Source organism: Salmo trutta, chromosome 30 (genome assembly GCF_901001165.1).
Source record: "Salmo trutta chromosome 30, fSalTru1.1, whole genome shotgun sequence".
In the NCBI taxonomy this organism is placed as follows: domain Eukaryota; kingdom Metazoa; phylum Chordata; class Actinopteri; order Salmoniformes; family Salmonidae; genus Salmo; species Salmo trutta.
Genome location: NC_042986.1, coordinates 17,898,554 through 17,917,964, shown reverse-complemented (window position 1 = coordinate 17,917,964; position 19,411 = coordinate 17,898,554). Strand labels below are relative to the sequence as shown.

At 43.3% G+C, this 19,411-nt stretch overlaps 1 protein-coding gene across 5 annotated transcripts in view; it reads left to right on the top strand.

The window, feature by feature from the left end:
- The window catches only part of LOC115168151 (disks large-associated protein 4-like), a 151,251-nt gene that overhangs the window by 120,993 nt on the left and 10,847 nt on the right, over nt 1-19,411 (top strand). For 4 of the 5 annotated variants that reach the window (XM_029723148.1, XM_029723145.1, XM_029723144.1 and 1 more), the window contains 4 exons: nt 948-2,227; nt 2,530-2,771; nt 3,979-4,144; nt 6,224-6,440. In XM_029723148.1, coding sequence (XP_029579008.1) covers nt 1,028-2,227; nt 2,530-2,771; nt 3,979-4,144; nt 6,224-6,440 — 1,825 coding nt within the window. In that variant the 5' untranslated portion in view covers nt 948-1,027. The remainder of the gene's footprint in view (nt 1-947; nt 2,228-2,529; nt 2,772-3,978; nt 4,145-6,223; nt 6,441-19,411) is intronic. The other variant, XM_029723146.1, reaches the window with a different exon arrangement.

Here is a 19,411-nt window from a genome sequence, read left to right as displayed (position 1 = left end):
ATTAGTCCAACAGTTGCAAAGGAGAGTTTATATTGGAGAAATTCAGTTATGTTTATGTTTTTCAACAGAATCAGCGGAATGAATACACCCCTGATCACACGCAAACAGTTCACTTTCATAGCAGCCAGATCGTTGTATAATTCCTTCTTGCATCTACGCGCATCTTACCTTTTCTCTTCGCTTGTGGACTTCAGTGCACAACACATCAGCAGTCAGTGACCAGGCGAAATAACCTTTCCAAGCCAAACCTTCATATCATTACACACAGTCTACATCATTGTCACCATATTAGCTAATGTCAAGTCAACAACATAGCTAATAGAACTAACGCATTAGTAAACCCACTACAATCATGCAGTACAGTTAGCAAGCAGTTTAGCAGTTACGGTGGCAATAAATTAATACAACCAAATGCTTACCTTGACTTGGAAGAGTTCCAGTGTTGAATAGCCATAGCCAGCTAAGTAACATAGCATCCCTCTCTGTTTTAGGTTATTGTTTGGTGGAAAGCACACTGAACCAGTTTTTCTTACCTTATAGATAATTGTATTTTATGAAGGTACAGAGATGAGGTAGTCATTCAAAATCATGTTAAACACTATTATTGCACACAGACTGAGTCCATGCAACTTATGTGACTTGTTAAGCACAATTCTACTCCTGAGGCTTGCCATAAAAATGGGGTTGAATACTTATTGACTCAACACATTTCAACTTTTCATTTTGTATTAATTTGTCCAAAAAAACAACAACAAAAAACATAATTCCAATTTGACATTATGGGGGCTTTGTGTGTAGGCCAGTGACAAAACATCTCAATTTAATCAATTTTAATGAGAAGCAATAAAACTCTTATCAGCCCACTGACTCAAACTCTTACGTTAACTATCGCCTCCTCTTTCTCATACTGTATGTTCTAAAAGATATCATATTCCTCTCTGTTCCAGGATGAGCCCTCCAGGGCTGTAAACGCGCCCCAGTTGGAGATATGTTCTAAGGGCAGCAGCAGACCTGCGCTGTGACAACCATGAAAGGGTTAGGAGCCAATCGCAGCCGTCACCTGTCGGACTCCTGTGAGCCATCGGGGGCCCCAAAGAAGCCCCTGTACCCCTTGACCTCTGACGCCCACGGCCCCTTCCTTCTGAGCCCCACCATGAACCACTACGGCACCCTGGACCCCCACCAACTCTACCAGGGCCCCAACCCCCAATCCCTGCCTTCGGAGTGCCTGCTGCCCCTCAACCAGATGTCCAACAGCAGCACCTTCCCCCGCCTCCACTTCACCTCCCAACAAGAGCAGGCTGACTACTCCCCGGACTACTCCCAGGGCTACATGGTCCCTGCCGGAGGTGGGCCTGTGGGCAGCCGGGCGGGCACCCTGTCCACCTCCATGTCCATGGGCCTGGGTCTTAGAGGGGCTCCCATGATCACCAGTGGATCAGTTACCATCTCCTCTGCAGCAGCGGCCAAGATGAACCGACTGCCATCTAACCTGTTGGACCAGCTGGAGAAGCACCTACCTCTGCAAAGGGATGGCTTCAGTACCCTCCAGTTCCACCGGGGTAGGGTGGCCAAGCAGCGCAGCGAGAGTCCCGGACGCATCCGTCACATCATGCACTCTGTCCAGAAGCTCTTCAACAAGTCCCAGTCCCTGGAGGGCTCGGTGGTCAAGGGCAACATGAACAGCACTACAGGGGGAGGTGAGGAGGGGACCAGGCAGACCCGCAGGAGTAAGAGTAAAGACAGGGCTAAGACTGAGACGCTGAAGCAGCAACCTAGCAGGCCGAATGCACTGGGACTCTGGAGCTCAGACAATGCCCTGGAGAGTGACACCACCACCAAAGCTGGCACTATCGCCGTGGGCTACCGTAACCCACTTAGCATGATGACGTTAGGCAGGGCGGTGTCGGACAGCCAGGCCCCTCCAAGGCACCTCCCACAGGGCTACAACACCATCTCTGCTCACACACTCAAGGCCTCCAAGAGCAGCAGCGACCTCAAGTACCTGGCCTGCCCGCAAGCGCTGGCAGGGACCAGGGGAGGGGAGCTGGTGGGAGGAGGCGGCAGGGAGAGCACCCTGGTGAAGAGAGGCTCCTGGTCCACACTGACCCTCAACCAGGCCAGGCAGGTGCTCCAGAAGGGCTCAGCCACAGTTAACAGGACGCTGCTCAAAACCAAGTCGTGTCACCAGGACCTGACCTGTCAGTACCTCCAGGTAGGAGGCCAAGTGAGTATTATGCAGGCATTAGCATCCACTGCACCCCCTAGTTCCCCTCACAGCTTTACTGTTCCCTGAAATTAGGAGATTTGTTTTAAAACCTAATTCATTTGAATCCCTTTCTAACTACTGCATCTTGACATTTACAGTCTATAATCCCATTATTCAAATACTTTCATTTCAAATACACACACAGTACATTCACATGAAATGACCCATTCAAGGTTTCTCTCATTAAGCTAGTTGAAAGACTGTCTGATAAAGTGGAGTTGAAAGTTTGGTGACTCATTGTGGCCCCATGCTGTCTATAGATTCCCCTGGGGGACTGGAGCGCTACGCTGGGGGGCCGGGGCCGGCCCGGGGGTCTGGAGATCCCCTGCCGGAGAATGCGTAGTGGCAGCTACGTCAAGGCCATGGGGGACGTGGACCACGACAGCGAGGAGTCGGAGGGAAGCCCCAAACCCTCACCCAAAACAGCTGCCCGCCGCCAGAGCTACTTGAAGGCCACCCATCAGTCCCTGAGCGAGCAGCAGCCTCCACCACCTCTGCACAAGTGAGTGAAACAGCCTCAGGAGGAAATATGCATGTAGATCATACTGTAGTTAATACTGTTTAGATATGTCTCGGCTGAGGGGTTTGTTTCTCCTTATCAATCTATGTCATGACAGAACAGATAACATGGGATATCCGAGGGAACGTATTATTTTATAGAGATGTAGCTACAGACACCCTGCATGGAAACCTGCCGGCTCTAAAAGAGAGTTGAATATAACAATACAATTCAAATAAAGTGGCTACCACAAATGGACAGCAGGGGGCAGAATCCTGACACTGATGTGGAACAGTTTCTACAGTATATGCAAGATAAAACCTGCAGGCTGCAACAGACCCTTGTTCATTAGGAGTACATATCAGCTTAACATGTTCTTAGGGGATGTTCATTTATAGGAAAAGGAAATCACCTACCAGCAACAGGTAACCAAAAGTTTCCATTTGAGGTCAAAAAGGTGAAATGTTTTGTCATGTTCCCCACCACCCAAACCGGCAGGCCTCGCTGCTACGCTCTCATGCTGAAGGATAATGGGGTACTGTGGTCTCCGCTACAGAGTGCATGCTCAATGCAGCATTTGGCCAGGTCAGTGTCTTATGGAGGGGGGCAGCACGGCCCTCCACTCACACATGCCCACCGCTGCTGCCGCTTCTCTCTAACCACCCCAGTGCTTTGTGTCGTGCCACTTCCCACGCCCCATCTATTACCAAGTGCTCCGAGTGGTGTGTTAGTATCCCAGCCACAGCCAATCCAGTCATGTCTCTCATTATAAACCACTGATCCCCCATACAAACCCCTTCCACCCTCACCCCGGCACACACATTCCCACTAACAGGTGCCTTCTTGACAGACAACAGAACAGAGGAAACGATCTTCGTCTCAGCAGATTCCATTAATGATTACAAAGCAAAAAAATAACTCAAATTTGCTCCATTTTGTTTTGATGTTTACTGACGACTCAATGTTTCCTCTGTGCTGTCATTTTGATACCCAGCTACACCCCAATATCCTCTCATCTCACTGGTATTTAATCTCACAAAATCACAAGAGGTTTGGGGAAGGTTCAAAGCATCCACTGAAAATGGATGCTCCAGCACCAGCAGTTCTCATCAACCCAAGACGTCACGTTTCCTCCCCACCCTTCATCCAAGTATTTTCCTTACTGTTGAGGGGTAATTTCAGCAGCTAATTCTCCCCCCTTTCCCTGTAGCTGTCTCCCCTCCCTGAGAGAGCTCTCCACCAATCGGAGCCTGGACAACCTGGACTGCTTGGTGAGCCCAGGAGAGCCCCCGATGGCCATGCGGCACTGGGACGATGGCAAAGACTTCCACCAGAGCTACGCTACCCTGGGCAGGGGCATGATGAGCAGTGGGCAGGTATGTAAGTCCACTCTCTCTATTACACAGGACACTCTTCATCAGGGTCTAAAACAGCCCTGTCAGTGTGTGTGGGAATAATACCCCCATACAGCAAATACAACAGAAGTGTGACAGATGTAGGTACTACTGAATAAAATGAATTATTCATAAAGAATGCCCTCAGTCAGTGCAAAGACCTTCAGTGTGGACAAGCTTCAAGCCTGAAACAACAACCAGAAATGAATAGGATGTTGACAGCATGGTGCATTGCAGAGCCAGCAGAATCCTCTGTCTGTGACTGCAGGCAGGGATAGAATATTTCAGATTATGTGTGTGGTGAGACGCTGGTTGGTTAAACATTCAGTAAGCCAGAAGAGACAGGAATAGGAATGATGTTTGAAAGTAATTTTTAGACATGAGCCTAGGTTTTTATCAAGACCACCAGACTCCTTTCAGATGGAAGACCCGACGCCACATATGCTCATGGAGTTAAAATAGCATCATATTACAGATGACAGCAGTTAAATTACCCTCTACCTCTTACAGGAATCTTTTGTTATTGTCAAATCGTATTTGATTAATTGAATTTGGGAGATGACAAGAAAATCTCTCTTTGGGATAAAAGCAAGTTTTTTTATGAATGAACTGCAGCGTTTTATCCGGATTGATACCTGATGGATTACAATGGCTGTCTTAGCAGGAGAAGAAGCTTCAAAGGATCTGCATTGTTGTTCATGGCTGTAACTGTGCATAAAATCTAATACAGGAGAGGTTGTAACACATCGATGCCTTTCCATCAAGGCTTTTCATTGGGTAGAAAAAGGAGTACAGACAATATCAGCTTGCGTGCTAAAATTATAGACCATAAAGATGGTTTCAAGATGATAATAATCATTCCAAAACCATGGTTAAAAGTATTGCAAGATTCTAATGGATCAAATAACAGATAAGCAGCAATCAAGGAAAAATGTGTAAATATCATGAAATGGTGTGAAGTTTCATCATTTGATTTGAATGAAGTTTAAAAATGTATTTTGAATACTGAGCATCCCTGTTTACATCTCCTTTCTTTCTTGGGGGATACAATGATGACCATGTGCCAACTCTGGCACCAGCATCCTCCTCACACTGCAATGAAAAGCAGGACGAACAAACAGGGACTCCACCTGCTACCAACATCATTAAAACCTTGAACATCACAGCAGCCTGGTATAGAAGTCTGGGGCGTAATAGGCTATCATTGTTCCTCCTCCTCCACTCTGGCACTGTTTGAACAGTGAAACGAGCCCTTATCGCAGGGTGGACAGGTGAAGTTGACTCAGCTGGTCGGTCTCTCTACAATACCTACTTCCTGTCCAGTCTATACAGTTGTATTATGATATATTTCTGCTGGTGAATCTGCTGTTGTGGAAAAGTGTCATGTTGTCAACGCCAGAGCCTGTAGTAAATGTGCTACACAAATAAACAAGTCCTGTAGATCAATAGCGTCGCTGAGCTGAGCAAAATCAGACACCACCACAACCACTACGACTATGATGTGGAGAGAGTGGACAGCTTGTAGTGGGAGGTTGTTGATGCCTCAGTCACAGTGATTGCATTAGCTCCAGGGATGAGGAAAGGGAAATCTGACGCCGCTGGCTTGTCATCACTGATTAAACATTTGATGTGGTATTTCACAGATGGAATCTGTGTACTCACTGTATTGTATCAGTGAACGCAAAGCTCAAACAGAATATTGATATAATGAGATATCTTCAACATGGTTATTGAATTAGCTTACTTTTGATCAATCCGTTTCATTAAGTACAATTTTGACTGTGCATGATAACTCCTGTACCCATTTTCCTCTGGAGATAGTGACACTGTCCTTAATCAGTGCATGAGTTTCTTTGGTAAATCTAACAGTCCTTTTGATTGGGCTCTTGTGAGCTGAGGGAAACAGGATCCTTCCCACTCTCTCACCATACACCACTACCTTACTCCAGAAGCATGCCCTGCCACCCAAGACTTGCACTGCTTTCGCCTCACAGGCGGTGGCGGGCTAGCAGTCGCCCAAGTCCCCGCCCCCAACGTGTCAACCTGCACGTGTCCTTTCAGGTGTGTGGGCAGGGCTGCGGGCGCTCGCTGTACTGCGAGGGGGAGTCCCAGGCGGTGGAGGCTCTGAACCTGCCCACACCGACGTGCTTTCGCTCCCGCAGCCACAGCTACCTGCGGGCTATCCAGGCCGGCTGCTCCCAGGATGAGGACACCGCCTCAGTGGACTCTGATTCATCTCCACCCACCACCACCGGCTGCACCTACACCTCCAGCCCCAGTGAGTGTACTGTAATGCTTAGGATGGGGGGGTGGGCTGGGCCCTGGGCTCAGGAAGGAGGTGGGCAGGGCCCTGGGCGTATGAGGGGATGGGCCCTGGGCTCAATTCATGAATAATTTAGTATCTGCAAGATAAGGACTATGATGTAAAATTCCCACATGCATTGATGTATATTTTCAAATCCAGCAGAAGGGAAATTAATATGAAGGATGTGAGGGACTGTACTTCTTCCGTTGTAAAGGGTATGTACTCAGTAACGCATGCACTTACACACAAACAGGGTGTGACAGATTCGGTCTCTGGCTGGTGGCACTGAATGGCCTACCAGCCCAGTGTGAAAGTAGACAGTGAGCAGGGGACATATGATGTCTGGTGATTTCACAACATTTCTCCTCTCTAGCCATCCTTATCAAATGATCACTCCATATCAAGCCATTTCAAAGTTTTAGAGGAATTACATGACATGAAGCAATTCATCCATTGCAGCTGTGGGTGGTCTCAGATAGTGGTCTGTCGACTGCTGGAGCCTGTGAACATAAGAACAGATCAAAACATTATTTGATCCCTCAAAAACATGAAGCCCAAAGCACAACAATCATGTGTTGAGTGTGAATAAAAACACATCAAGGTCTACTTTTCATTGCAATTGTTTCCTCCAAACAATCTCTGTTTACATTCCTGAATCTGATGTATTTCTGTGGCTCAGCTCAGGGCCTTTGATGTCTGTTACCACATCAAGGCCTATGAAAGGGGCACTCAGACAGAGCTTACAGGGGGTGAAAAGTTTATAGGGGTAGAGTCTGAGCAGCATGGAAATCAGCATGGAAATCAATATGCCATGCAGTCTCTTTGGAGCACAACAGCGATGCTTGTCCAGATGAACTTTGCCTCAGGGCAGACTGTAGTGGGCTTAGAGCAGGGGCAGTGAAGTTGGTCTAGCTAGGCCTGCTTTGTGCTCTCTTGCTGAATCATCTTGGGTATTTGAAACAGATGCTGAAACAAGGCCTTTACAAGGGCAGGGCACCCCATAATTGACATGTTAGAGACTATTGCTGTTTCCATTACATTTTTTGGGTACAGACTTAGCTATAGCCCAATATGAAAATTCAAAGTGTCAATCTGAACATTAGACCATAGTGTATAATTTGACTCATAGTTTTCAGCCAATCGAAGTAGCATGTTCCATCAAACATACTGTATCTTGCACTCTCACACATTTGTATTTTCTTACAAGCACTGATTTTGCTGATAGCTGCTTTATTGAGGAAAGTTTTACTTGTAATGACTGTGTGAAATGTGGTTGTCTTACCTAAGTTGAAAGCAACACTGAGGCTGCGCTCACACAGCCAGCCCAATTTTGATCTTTTTTCCACTAGTTGGTCTTTTGACCAAACATCTTTTTCACAGAACCGATTGGTCAAAAGACCAATTAGTGAAAAAAATATCAGAATTGGTCTACCTGTCTATGGCTGCACAGGCAGACAAATTCTGATATTTTTACACAGGCAGCCAAAATATCTGATGTGATTATTCAAAAGACCAATTAGTGGGGAAAAGATCCGAATTGCGCAGCCTAAATGCAGCCTGACTGCCCTGGATATTGCTGCATTCTTAACCAAGTGTGAAGGTGGCAATTATCAGTTGTGAAGTCGTAAATATCAGTTGAATGCATGCATTCATTCACATGCTTTGAACTCATTGAGAAACGCCGATTGGCCAATGGCCAACAATCTGCTTCAACCATAAACTAAAAGTACAGATATTATGCCTGTAAACAAATTTTAGTAATAAAAAAACATATTAATATATAGATTGCTTTTTATAAATAATGTTTTGTTACGTTTAACTGCTTAAAATGCTGTTGTTGAGGTCATTTCCTTAGTAGGTGACATCAGAGGTCAGCATGTGGGAGAATTCAGAGCTCAGGGATTATAGATGAGTTTTCCACTAGTAATTACCAGTTGGAAATACCATTTCCGTAAATAACAAGTGTAGACTAACAGTGAAATGCTTTCTTACAGGTTTTTTTCCCCCAACAACGCAGTGTCAAAGATAAAGATAAAAAAATAAACATACAAATAATGACACAAGGAATAAATACACAAAGAATAACGAATAACAATAACGAGTAAAAATAATATGGCTATATACAGGGAGTACTAGTAATTGAGGTAGCTGTCTACATATAGTAGGGCCGGGGTAAAGTGACTAGGCAACATGATCGATAATAGACAGTAGCAGTGTTGTGTGTTTGGCGTCAGTATGCATGTGTGTATGGACGTATTGTGTGCGTGTGTTGGGGTGTCAGTGTGAATGTGTGGGTAGAGTCCAGTGTGTGTGCATAGGGACGTTCAAGTGGATTTTTCCCAGTCATATGTGGTAAATATACCATCTTCCCAATTGGTTATGAATGCAGGGCAGTTTTTCATTCACCTGATGATAAGACAAGATGTGAAAATGTGTTTTTTTGTTAAAGTATGATTGGGGTCCATGGGAGGGTGTCCATGGGCAAGAAAAGCTTGCCTGTGCGAAAAAATGTTAAAAATTTACATTTAGAGGCGGGAACGAACGCTACCAGGGCGGGGGGAAAAACGTACCCACAAAAACAGACAGAGATATTATCCAATGGGCGTTTAGAAATCCTCTTATCGTATACCAAAACGTCGGGAAAATGTGACGCACTTAGCTGAACCAATCCTGTTCGTCTACGCTATGATTGATGACCATCGACATCCAATGGTGTTGTAGTGGGTCTGTCTTGAAAAGTGGACTCCAAGCCCCATCTTCAAGGGCGTGTCCTATTCGATTCCTTTCTTTAAGGAAAGTACGTTGTGAACAATCAAATGCCACCGTAGCGTATGCCTCTCTCACTATTAAAACAACCATGAATGAATGAACAGAAAATACGGATTTATTGACTCACCTTTATCAAAGTAAGATTCAGTATTTTATAAAGTACTCCTGCCTGCACAGAGTTTTGAACCGATTGGTATTAAACGTCGTAAGCCTAGCTAGCTAACGTTACCTAGCTGGTTAACGTGGATGATGAATCGCCCTGATTCTGGTAACCACGTAGCTAGCCAGCTTGCTAGTAATGGTAGCTAGGCAGCTACATCGCACGAGTCGTGCAGATGCTTGTTTCATTCCACTGCTAACGTTACTAGCAGTCATTTGTCACGCTAATACGTGAGCTATTATTATTAGCACGTGACAGTTTGTGGCGAAAATTAGCTAGCTAGCAGCAATGCATTTGTATTGTTCTTTAGCACGTTTAGCTAGCCAATGTTAGCGAAAGCAACCGTATTGTTAACCAGCTAACTGCCAGCACGCCATCGTGATAGAGCGGGTAACTAGCTAACGTTAGCTATCAACGCTGTCAACCACTGGTTGAATTATCAAACCAGTTAACTAGATTCCTATTTTGGTGAGTTTGAAGTGAGACTTGTAAAATTCAATGACATGTTCCATGTCATACATTTTCCCACCATGACATTGATGATCATATGATCCAGCTAACGTTAGATCCCGTTGCTAGATCATCCAGCCAAGTTAGCTAAAAAGCTTGTTTAACCATTTTGATATTCTTGTGTTATTGTTTATTCTGCTTCGTCTTAGTTGCACGTTAAAAGGTTTGCGTGTGGTAAGTTAAGTAGTAACACCGCATGCTTGCCAAGGATCTAGCTGCCTCCTTGCCAAATGCTTTAATAATGCATGCATTTGTTTGGTTTTACTGCTATGGTCAAAGCAAATGGATAGCTGACGATTTGTGAGCCAAACACAAATTAAGCAGGTATGGATTGCTAACAATACTATTTCAAAACATACTGTTATGAATTTATCACTCAGGTCAACTGATGTTCGTTGGAGTTTATCTTGCTTAGAAGTCAGTTGAAGGCCAGTAGCTATTTCAGTAGCAATCCCCTGTCGCTTGCCTTTTTATTGCCTTATAGCCAAAGGCCTTTTATAGTCTGATTAGAGAGTACTGCATATACAATCAATAATTGAGCAGCTTCTGGCACCGTGCTCACTGAAGTGCTTTGCAGTTAGACAGCTGGGCCTTTTCAGAGGGGATTTGATCAGTGCTCTGTGTACCAGGGACCAGCGTAGAATCCCTGACTCAAAGTTTTAGCCTGAAAGTTGTTGTAGGGCTGGGATCAGATGGCCATTCATTCATAGGCTTCGGATAACACATGCTTAGCACACGAATACACAGACATTGAGTTGCATGCGCTGGCTATACACCCACACTGACTATAGACATACTCATTGGTGAGTCAGTGAGTGGTTTGAGAAGTCACTTTTATTGCCTGAAATATGGTACATTTCAGATCAACCTAAAGAATAAAGTAGTGGAGTAGTATGAGTAGTAAAATGACTCATTGGTGGGTTGTGCTAAAGAAAAATTAATCAAAGTAGCACAATGATGCAATCCCGGCCAGGGAGTCTGCAAGCCCCTCCTATTAGGTTTGGCTGAATCTGAATCCCTGTCCAATTGAAGTGACCAATCTGTCAGAATTGGGTCACAAGGAGGATTTCCTGCATCCATGGTGTCATAATTCAATCTCAAAGGCTCAGTCTGAGGAAGTGGGACGGTGTACCACTTGTGTAGCTGGTCACTACACACACTGCTCTAAAAAGAGGGTCGCCCAATCCTACGATATGTGTTGAACACAAGATTACAAGGGGTTGAAAGGGGTTTGAAGTGTGTGTGTGTGTGTGTGTGTGTGTGTGTGTGTGTGTGTGTGTGTGTGTGTGTGTGTGTGTGCAAGCGCGTGCTTGCATGAGCAAAAGGTTGTCTGGTCTGTCTAGATTTGCCTTGCTGTAGTAGTCCCTCTCCAGTTTGTCTGCCGCTTTCTCTCATCAGCCCTTTCCGTCCCCTCTGGGTTTGGGCAACCAGCCTAGTTCTCCAGCAGACAGCCAGTCTGCATGTCACCCTGCCACTATAATGCTGTTAATCTGGGGCTAATCCAACCCCCGGCTGTGCCTTGTGCAGATTGGGAACAGGAGCACCTATTAAAGGTTTCCCAGGCAGCACTAGTCCAACACACAGTGAGGGCATGGATGTTTAGTGTTGCAGACAGGAAGGAATGCAGGAATCAGCTCTGGAGTCACCAGACCACCAAGGTCCCATTCAATGGGTTGCAATGGCAGACATGTTGTAGAATGTTCAGAGAAAGAACATAGATGCTGCTTTTTCTATCTGCAGCGTTTAGAACTGTGTTCCCTCAAGGTTTTGAAAACGACAATCAGCACTGTCTCATCTCTCCCCGCTGAGGCTAGTTTGCATAATTAACACACATCTCAACTGGCAGGATGAGGAGTGCACAAAAATAAACCCAACAGTAATTAAACTGTCAAAATCCCACAGCAATCTCCAGACACTTGACATCCCAAGAGAGCAGAGAACTAGGGCTGTCCCCAACAACAATTATTGGTTGACCAAGAGTCAGTCGTCTGTTCTTTCACTAATCGATTGGTAGAAATGTTCAAACGTGTATTTTTCCATATATTGACACATCCTATGTGTTTTAATCAAATCAATCATATGCACTGAGCTTGTCTAATGGTTTAAGCACACTGTTTGATGAAATAATTAAGACACAAATGATTAGAGGCAGTCGGATTGCATTGATTTGATTGTGCCGGACTAACTTAGACTTATTGCTCTGTGTTTAAAAAAATGACAGTGACACTGACTTGCACCCATTGTCTCTCTCCTCCCTGCTGCAGCGATCACCACAGAACATGTTTATCGCGCTGTCCGTGTTGCTGAAGCTGCAACATAATTACATAATTACAGCCATTTCTGACCCGAAAAGTTCTCTTATCGAAATCCCTCATTTGTTTAGGAAGCGCATTCCCAGTTCCCTCAACTCTTGCTCTCTTTACGTGACATGTATGCATCGCATGCACGTGACCAATAGGGCCTGCCCTATAGCATATCATAATCACATCAATAAATTGGCTATAACAAACTCTGAACACAATAACAGCAAAATGGATGCAGAGGACATGACAAACTCGAAATGGGAATGTTTACTGGTTGCTCAGGAGGTAAAGGGGAAGTCAGATGTGTGGAATAAATTTGACTAGTTGCGGAAAATACTGGAGTTCAAGAAAAAGGTAAGGATAATGTATTCAACACTAAATAAATGTACCAGAGCGTGTTGTAATGTTTTGTTAAGCCTTTATTACAGCAAAGACTAAAAACAGTCACATTCATTGGTGAATGCAATTTCCAAAATGGAACGGTTTTATTGTTTATGCTAATTATTCAAGGGATGCTTTATTTTAAAATTAAAATGCTTGATTGCGTTTAAAGTCAGGAATGACTCCTATGCTGTGTGGTGACTTGAATAAATGATTGATTGACACAGTAGCCTATATAAGTATTGAAATATAGTCCTAAGTTAGTTTTGGTATTAACCTCTCTAGGGTAGGTGGGACGAAATTGTCCCACCTACGTAACAGCCAGTGGAATCCCGTGGCGCGTTATTCAAATACCTTAGAAATGCTATTACTTCAATTTCTCAAACATATGACTATTTTACACCATTTTAAAGACAAGACTCTCGTTAATCTAACCACACTGTCCGATTTCAAAAAGGCTTTACAACGAAAGCAAAACATTAGATTATGTCAGCAGAGTACCCAGCCAGAAATAATCAGACACCCATTTTTCAAGCTAGCATATAATGTCCCATAAACCCGAACCACAGCTAAATGCAGCACTAACCTTTGATGATCTTCATCAGATGACAATCCTAGAACATTATGTTATACAATACATGCATGTTTTGTTCAATCAAGTTCATATTTATATCAAAAAACAGCTTTTTACATTAACATGTGACGTTCAGAACTAGCATACCCCCCGCAAACTTCCGGTGAATTTACTAAATTACTCACGATAAACGTTCACAAAAAACATAATTATTTTAAGAATAATAGATACAGAACTCCTTTATGCACTCGCTATGTCCGATTTTAAAATAGCTTTTCGGTGAAAGCACATTTTGCAATATTCTGAGTAGATAGCCCGGCATCACAGGGCTAGCTATTTAGACACCCAGCAAGTTTAGCCCTCACCAAAGTCAGATTTACTTTAAGAAAAATGTTATTACCTTTGCTGTTCTTCGTCAGAATGCACTCCCAGGACTTCTACTTCAATAACAAATGTTGGTTTGGTTCAAAATAATCCATAGTTATGTTCAAATATCCTCTGTTTTGTTTGTGCGTTCAAGACACTATCCGAAGTGTAAAGAAGGGTGACGCGCCCGACGCGTTTCGTGACAAAAAAATTCTAAATATTCCATTACCGTACTTCGAAGCATGTCAACCGCTGTTTAAAATCAATTTTTATGCCATTTTTCTCATAAAAAAGCGATAATATTCCGACCGGGAAACCGTGTTTTAGTTCAAAGACAGAGAAAATAAAAACATGGGGTCGCCTCGTGCACGCGCCTCAGTCTCATTGTACTCTGATAGACCACTTACCAAAGGCGCTAATGTTTTTCAGCCAGGGGCTGCAAAGACATCATTCAGCTTTTTCCCGGGTTCTGAGAGCCTATGGGAGCCGTAGGAAGTGTCACGTTATAGCAAAGTTTTCAATAAAGAGAGTCGAGAAGCCCAATGAATGGTCAGAGAGGGCACTTCCTGTACAGAATCTTCTCAGGTTTTTGCCTGCCATATGAGTTCTGTTATACTCACAGACACCATTCAAACAGTTTTAGAAACTTTAGGGTGTTTTCTATCCAAAGCCAATAATTATATGCATATTCTAGTTTCTGAGCAGTAGTAATAACCAGATTAAATCGGGTATGTTTTTTATCCGGCCGTGTAAATACTGCCCCCTATCCCTAACAGGTTTTAAGACTAAACAGGATGTGCTCTTAGGCTTCCAGCTCAATGGTGGTTATACAAGGCTGCTATACTAAGCCTACTACTGATAATGACATTACTTATTATGAGGATAATGATAATGAGATCAAGAAAAAGGAGGGTTATAGTTTTTCGGACAATTTGGAACAGTGTAAACAACAGTAAATTAATTCTAAAACAAGAGACCTAATTAAGTTGGTTTCCTCTCACTTTTCTTAGACAAGGCAAGGGCTGTTTTTTTTCATCTCATTCTGCTGCTGCCTCCGCCGCATTGTTCTCAACACCATTATGCTGATTAACTTTGCTATTATGCACATAGCAACATGGTCTAGGAAAAGGCGCCAATTCAACAGCGCACTGATGTGTTTCAGAACCGCAGATAGCGACCACTATCCAATGAGGAAGAAAGTGCATTTTTATTAATGTTGCACTGTTGTTCTGACAATATAACCTCAGAATTTCAGTAGCACATCTCAGAGTGATGGACTGTGCCATCCCCACGGCCTCCACAATGGATTAGTCCACTCAGACAGGCGTGAATCAGACAGTTGTTTTATGGTGTCTTGCTATTGCTCGACTAAAATCTTGGTCGACCAAAAGCCTATCGACCAAACGATCGATCGACTAAATGGGGTCAGCCCTACAGAGAACAGAACTGATTTTAAATCTGCGGGTAAAAATGATGAATACAGAGGGTGAAATGAGACTGGGTCACGTCAGTGTCATTTATCTGGTCTTACTTTAACTGTCTGCCGGTCCGTTACTGGATATCAGATACGTCTCTCACACGTGCTGGTAGAGCTAGTATTTCCTGGAGCCTTAACTGCAATGCTTTTAACAAGCAATCCAGTTTAGGTTAACTAAAATCACCAACTTGTGATGATCCCCAACATGTTGACAGTGCTGTTATGGATGTTAAGTGCTTTCTGAGCAGAAGAAACCCCATGGGCCCCACAGAGAAACAGCCTTTTGCCTACTCTCCTAACACCTTTCCCTTTGATCAGTGCATGATAGACCGCTCCCCATCAGTTATAATCAACAACACTGACTGTAAAACAACTTTAGTGCTGATCAAATTCCAGTTCTGTAATCAACTCATGCCTTGTGTATGAACATACAGTAGCTTGGGCAAGACAGGTTTATCCTTGAATGCAAAGTAAAGGTGTGATTCACCGACGCATTCACTACTCATGTTATCAGATATCCAAGTGCTCAGTGTTTTTGGGGGTGAACAGGGTACATGTTTTTCTCTACTAGTATCAGATACTTAGGGCTGGCATTATCTGTGGAACCAGTGGTTGAGTAGTAGCATAGCTGGTTGGCACTGCCCCCACAGGAGCAGAGGTTCAAGGCCGCTTAGTTTATCTACCCCATAATCACCTCTGGGCGGGCAGCCCATGATCATGGAGTAGAAGAGGGCAGAGCAAGTGTAGTACAAATCACAGCAGGACTGGACAGAGCATTTCTGACAACAGTATGAATAATATGTAGTACTACAGCTTTAGTGAGTGCTTATTTCTGTCATTAGTGTTACTGATGGAATATTACTTTTTTTCTATGACATTTGTTTGAGGGAGTAGGCTCTCTGTCAGTCTGGGCATTATACATGTTTGTGTGTACTGTGTATGGTCCACGCTAGCCTCAGACATGGGTATCAAGAGGCTTGTGGTACTTAGAACGTGACAACACGTTACATTAATTCACTCGTTTAGTCTTGTCTATGCTGGGCATTTGAGGAATGTGTCTCGTTCTCAGGGAGTAAATGTCCCTTTGTCCTCGGCTGGCGCTGGGCCCAGAGCCGAGGCTGTTGCTGCATTTACAGCAATGTGTGAGACAGCGTTTCTCTCTGTGGCCACTGGATTCCACAGCCCTGTTTGTGTGCATTGGTGACATTTTAATGATGGATTAAATGGAGCAGCCTGGCGTTTGTTGATGACAGATCTCATGTCTACACTACCCTGTTGATTTAAACAAAGGTTTTTGAAGGAAGTTTGGTCACACCAACATTAGCTTATATAGGACAGGCGTTTCCCTTTGTAACAGTGACTCGACTGTGAAACAGGCCTAGGCAAACCCATGTAATTACCCTGCCCTTGTTTCATTATTTTTTTAACCTTTATTTAACTAGGCAAGTCAGTTAAGAACAAATTCTTATTTGCGCCTCCCTATGGCACTCACAATCACGGCTGGTTGTGATACAGCCTGGAATCGAACCTGGGTCTGTAGTGACGCCTCTAGCACTGAGATGCAGTGCCTTAGACTGCTGTACCACTCGGGAGCCCTTGTAGTAGTCAAGTATGTAGGTTATTCCCTACAGTTACCGGTAATAGTGCTACCAACATTTTTTTCATTCAGCCTGTGACTCTGTGTGTGTAGTCGTGTGGGAGTAGACTTGGAGCCCATATGACTTGGTGAATGTGGTAACTGGACTAGAGGTCGACCGACTATGATTGTTCAACACCGATACCGATTTATTGCAGGACCAAAAAAGTCGATAACGATTAATCGTCTTTTTTTTACAGTTGAAGTCGGAAGTTTACATACACTTAGGTTGGAGTCATTAAAACTCGTTTTTCAACCACTCCACAATTTCTTGTTAACAAACTGTAGTTTTTGCGAATTGGTTAGGACATCTACATTGTGCATGACACAAGTAATTTTTCCAACAATTGTTTACAGACAGATTATTTCACTTAGAATTCACTGTATCACAATTCCAGTGGGTCAGAAGTTTACATGCACTAAGTTGACTGTGCCTTTAAACAGATTGGAAAATTACAGAAAATGATGTCATGGCTTTAGAAGATTCTGATAGGATAATTGACATCATTTGAGTCAATTGGAGGTGTACCTGTGGATGTATTTCAAGGCCTACCTTCAAACTCAGTGCCTATTTGCTTAACATCAAAAGAAATCGGACAAGACCTCAGAAAATAAATTGTAGACTTCCACAAGTTCACGTTCATCTGTACAAACAATAGTATGCAAGTATAAACACCATGGGACCACGCAGCTGTCATACCGCTCAGGAAGGAGATGCGTTCTGTCTCCTAGAGGTGAACGTACTTTGGTGCGAAAAGTGCAAATCAATCCCAGAACAACAGCAAAAGACCTTGTGAAGATGTTGGAGGAAACAGGTACAAAAGTATCTATATCCACAGTAAAACGAGTCCTATATCGACATAACCTGAAAGGCCACTCAGCAAGGAAGGAGCCACTGCTCCAAAACCGCCAAAAAAAGCCAGACTATGGTTTGCAACTGAACATGGGGACAAAGATCGTACTTTTTGGAGAAATGTCCTCTGGTCTGATGAAACAAATATAGAACTGTTTGGCCATAATGACCATCGTTATGTTTGGAGGAAAAAGGGGGAGGCTTGCAAGCCCGAAGAACACCATCTCAACCGTGAAGCACGGGGGTGACAGTATCATGTTGTGGGGGTGCTTTGCTGCAGGAGGGACTGGTGCACATCAAAAAATAGCATCATGAGGGAGGAAAATTATGTGGATATATTGAAGCAACATCTCAAGACATCAGTCAGGAAGTTAAAGTTTGGTCGCAAATGTGTCTTCCAAATGGACAATGACCCCAAGCATACTTCCAAAGTTGTGGCAAAATGGCTTAAGGACAACAAAGTCAAGGTATTGGAGTGGCCATCACAAAGCCCTGACGTCAACCCTATAGAAAATGTGTGGGCAGAACTGAAAAAGCGTGTGAGCAAGGAGGCCAACAAACCTGACTCAGTTACATCAGCTCTGTCATGAGAAATGGGCCAAAATTCACCCAACTCATTGTGGGAAGCTTGTGGAAGGCTACCTGAAATGCTTGACCCAAGTTAAACAATTTAAAGGCAATGCTACCAAATACTGCTTGAGTGTATGTAAACCCCTGACCCACTGGGAGTGTGATGAAAGAAATAAAAGCTGAAATAAATAATCTCTATTATTATTCTGACATTTCACATTCTTAAAATACAGTGGTGATCCTAACTGAACTAAGACATGGAATTATCACTAGGATGAAATGTCAGGAATTGTGAAACTAAGTTTAAATCTATTTGGCTAATGTGTATGTAAACTTCTGACTTCAACTGTATATATATTTGTAATAATGACAATTAACACAATACTGAATGAACACTTATTTTAAATAAATATAATACATAAATCTATTTAGTCTCAAATAAATAATGAAACATGCTCAATTTGGTTTAAATAATGCAAAACACAGTGTTGGAGAAAAAAGTAAAAGTGCAATATGTGCCATGTAAAAAAGCTAACGTTTAAGTTCCTTGCCCAGAACATATGAAAGCTGGTGGTTCAATATTCCCAGTTCTTCAATATTCCCAGTTAAGAAGTTTTAGTTTGTAGTTATTATACCATTTGTATTTCATATACCTTTGACTATTGGCTGTTCTAATAGGCACTTTAGTATTGCCAGCCTAATCTCAGGAGTTGATAGGCTTGAAGTCAAAAACAGCGCTGTGATCAAGCATTGCTAAGGGCTGCTAGCAAACGCAGGAAAGTACTGTTTGAATGAATGCTTATGAGCCCGCTGCTGCCTACCACCACTCAGTCAGTCTGCTCTATCAAATATCAAATCATAGACTTAATTATAATATAATAAACACAGAAATACAAGCCTTTGGTCATTAATATGGTCAAATCCGGAAACTATCATTTCGAAAACAAAATGTTTATTCTTTCAGTGAAATACGGAACCGTTCCGTATTTTATCTAACGGGTGGCATCCCTAAGTCTAAATATTGCTGTTACATTGCACAACCTTCAATGTTATGTCATAATTATGTAAAATTCTGGCAAATTAGTTCACAACGAACCAGGCGGCCCAAACTGTTGCATATACCCTGACTCTGCTTGCACTGAACGCAAGAGAAGTGACACAATTTCCCTAGTTAATATTTTGCCTGCTAACATGAATTTCTTCACTAAATATGCAGGTTTAAAAATATTTACTTCTGTATTGATTTTAAGAAAGGCATTGATGTTTATGGTTAGGTACAGTCGTGCAAAGATTGTGCTTTTTTCAGCAATGCGCTTCTGTTAAATCATTACCCGTTTGGCGAAGT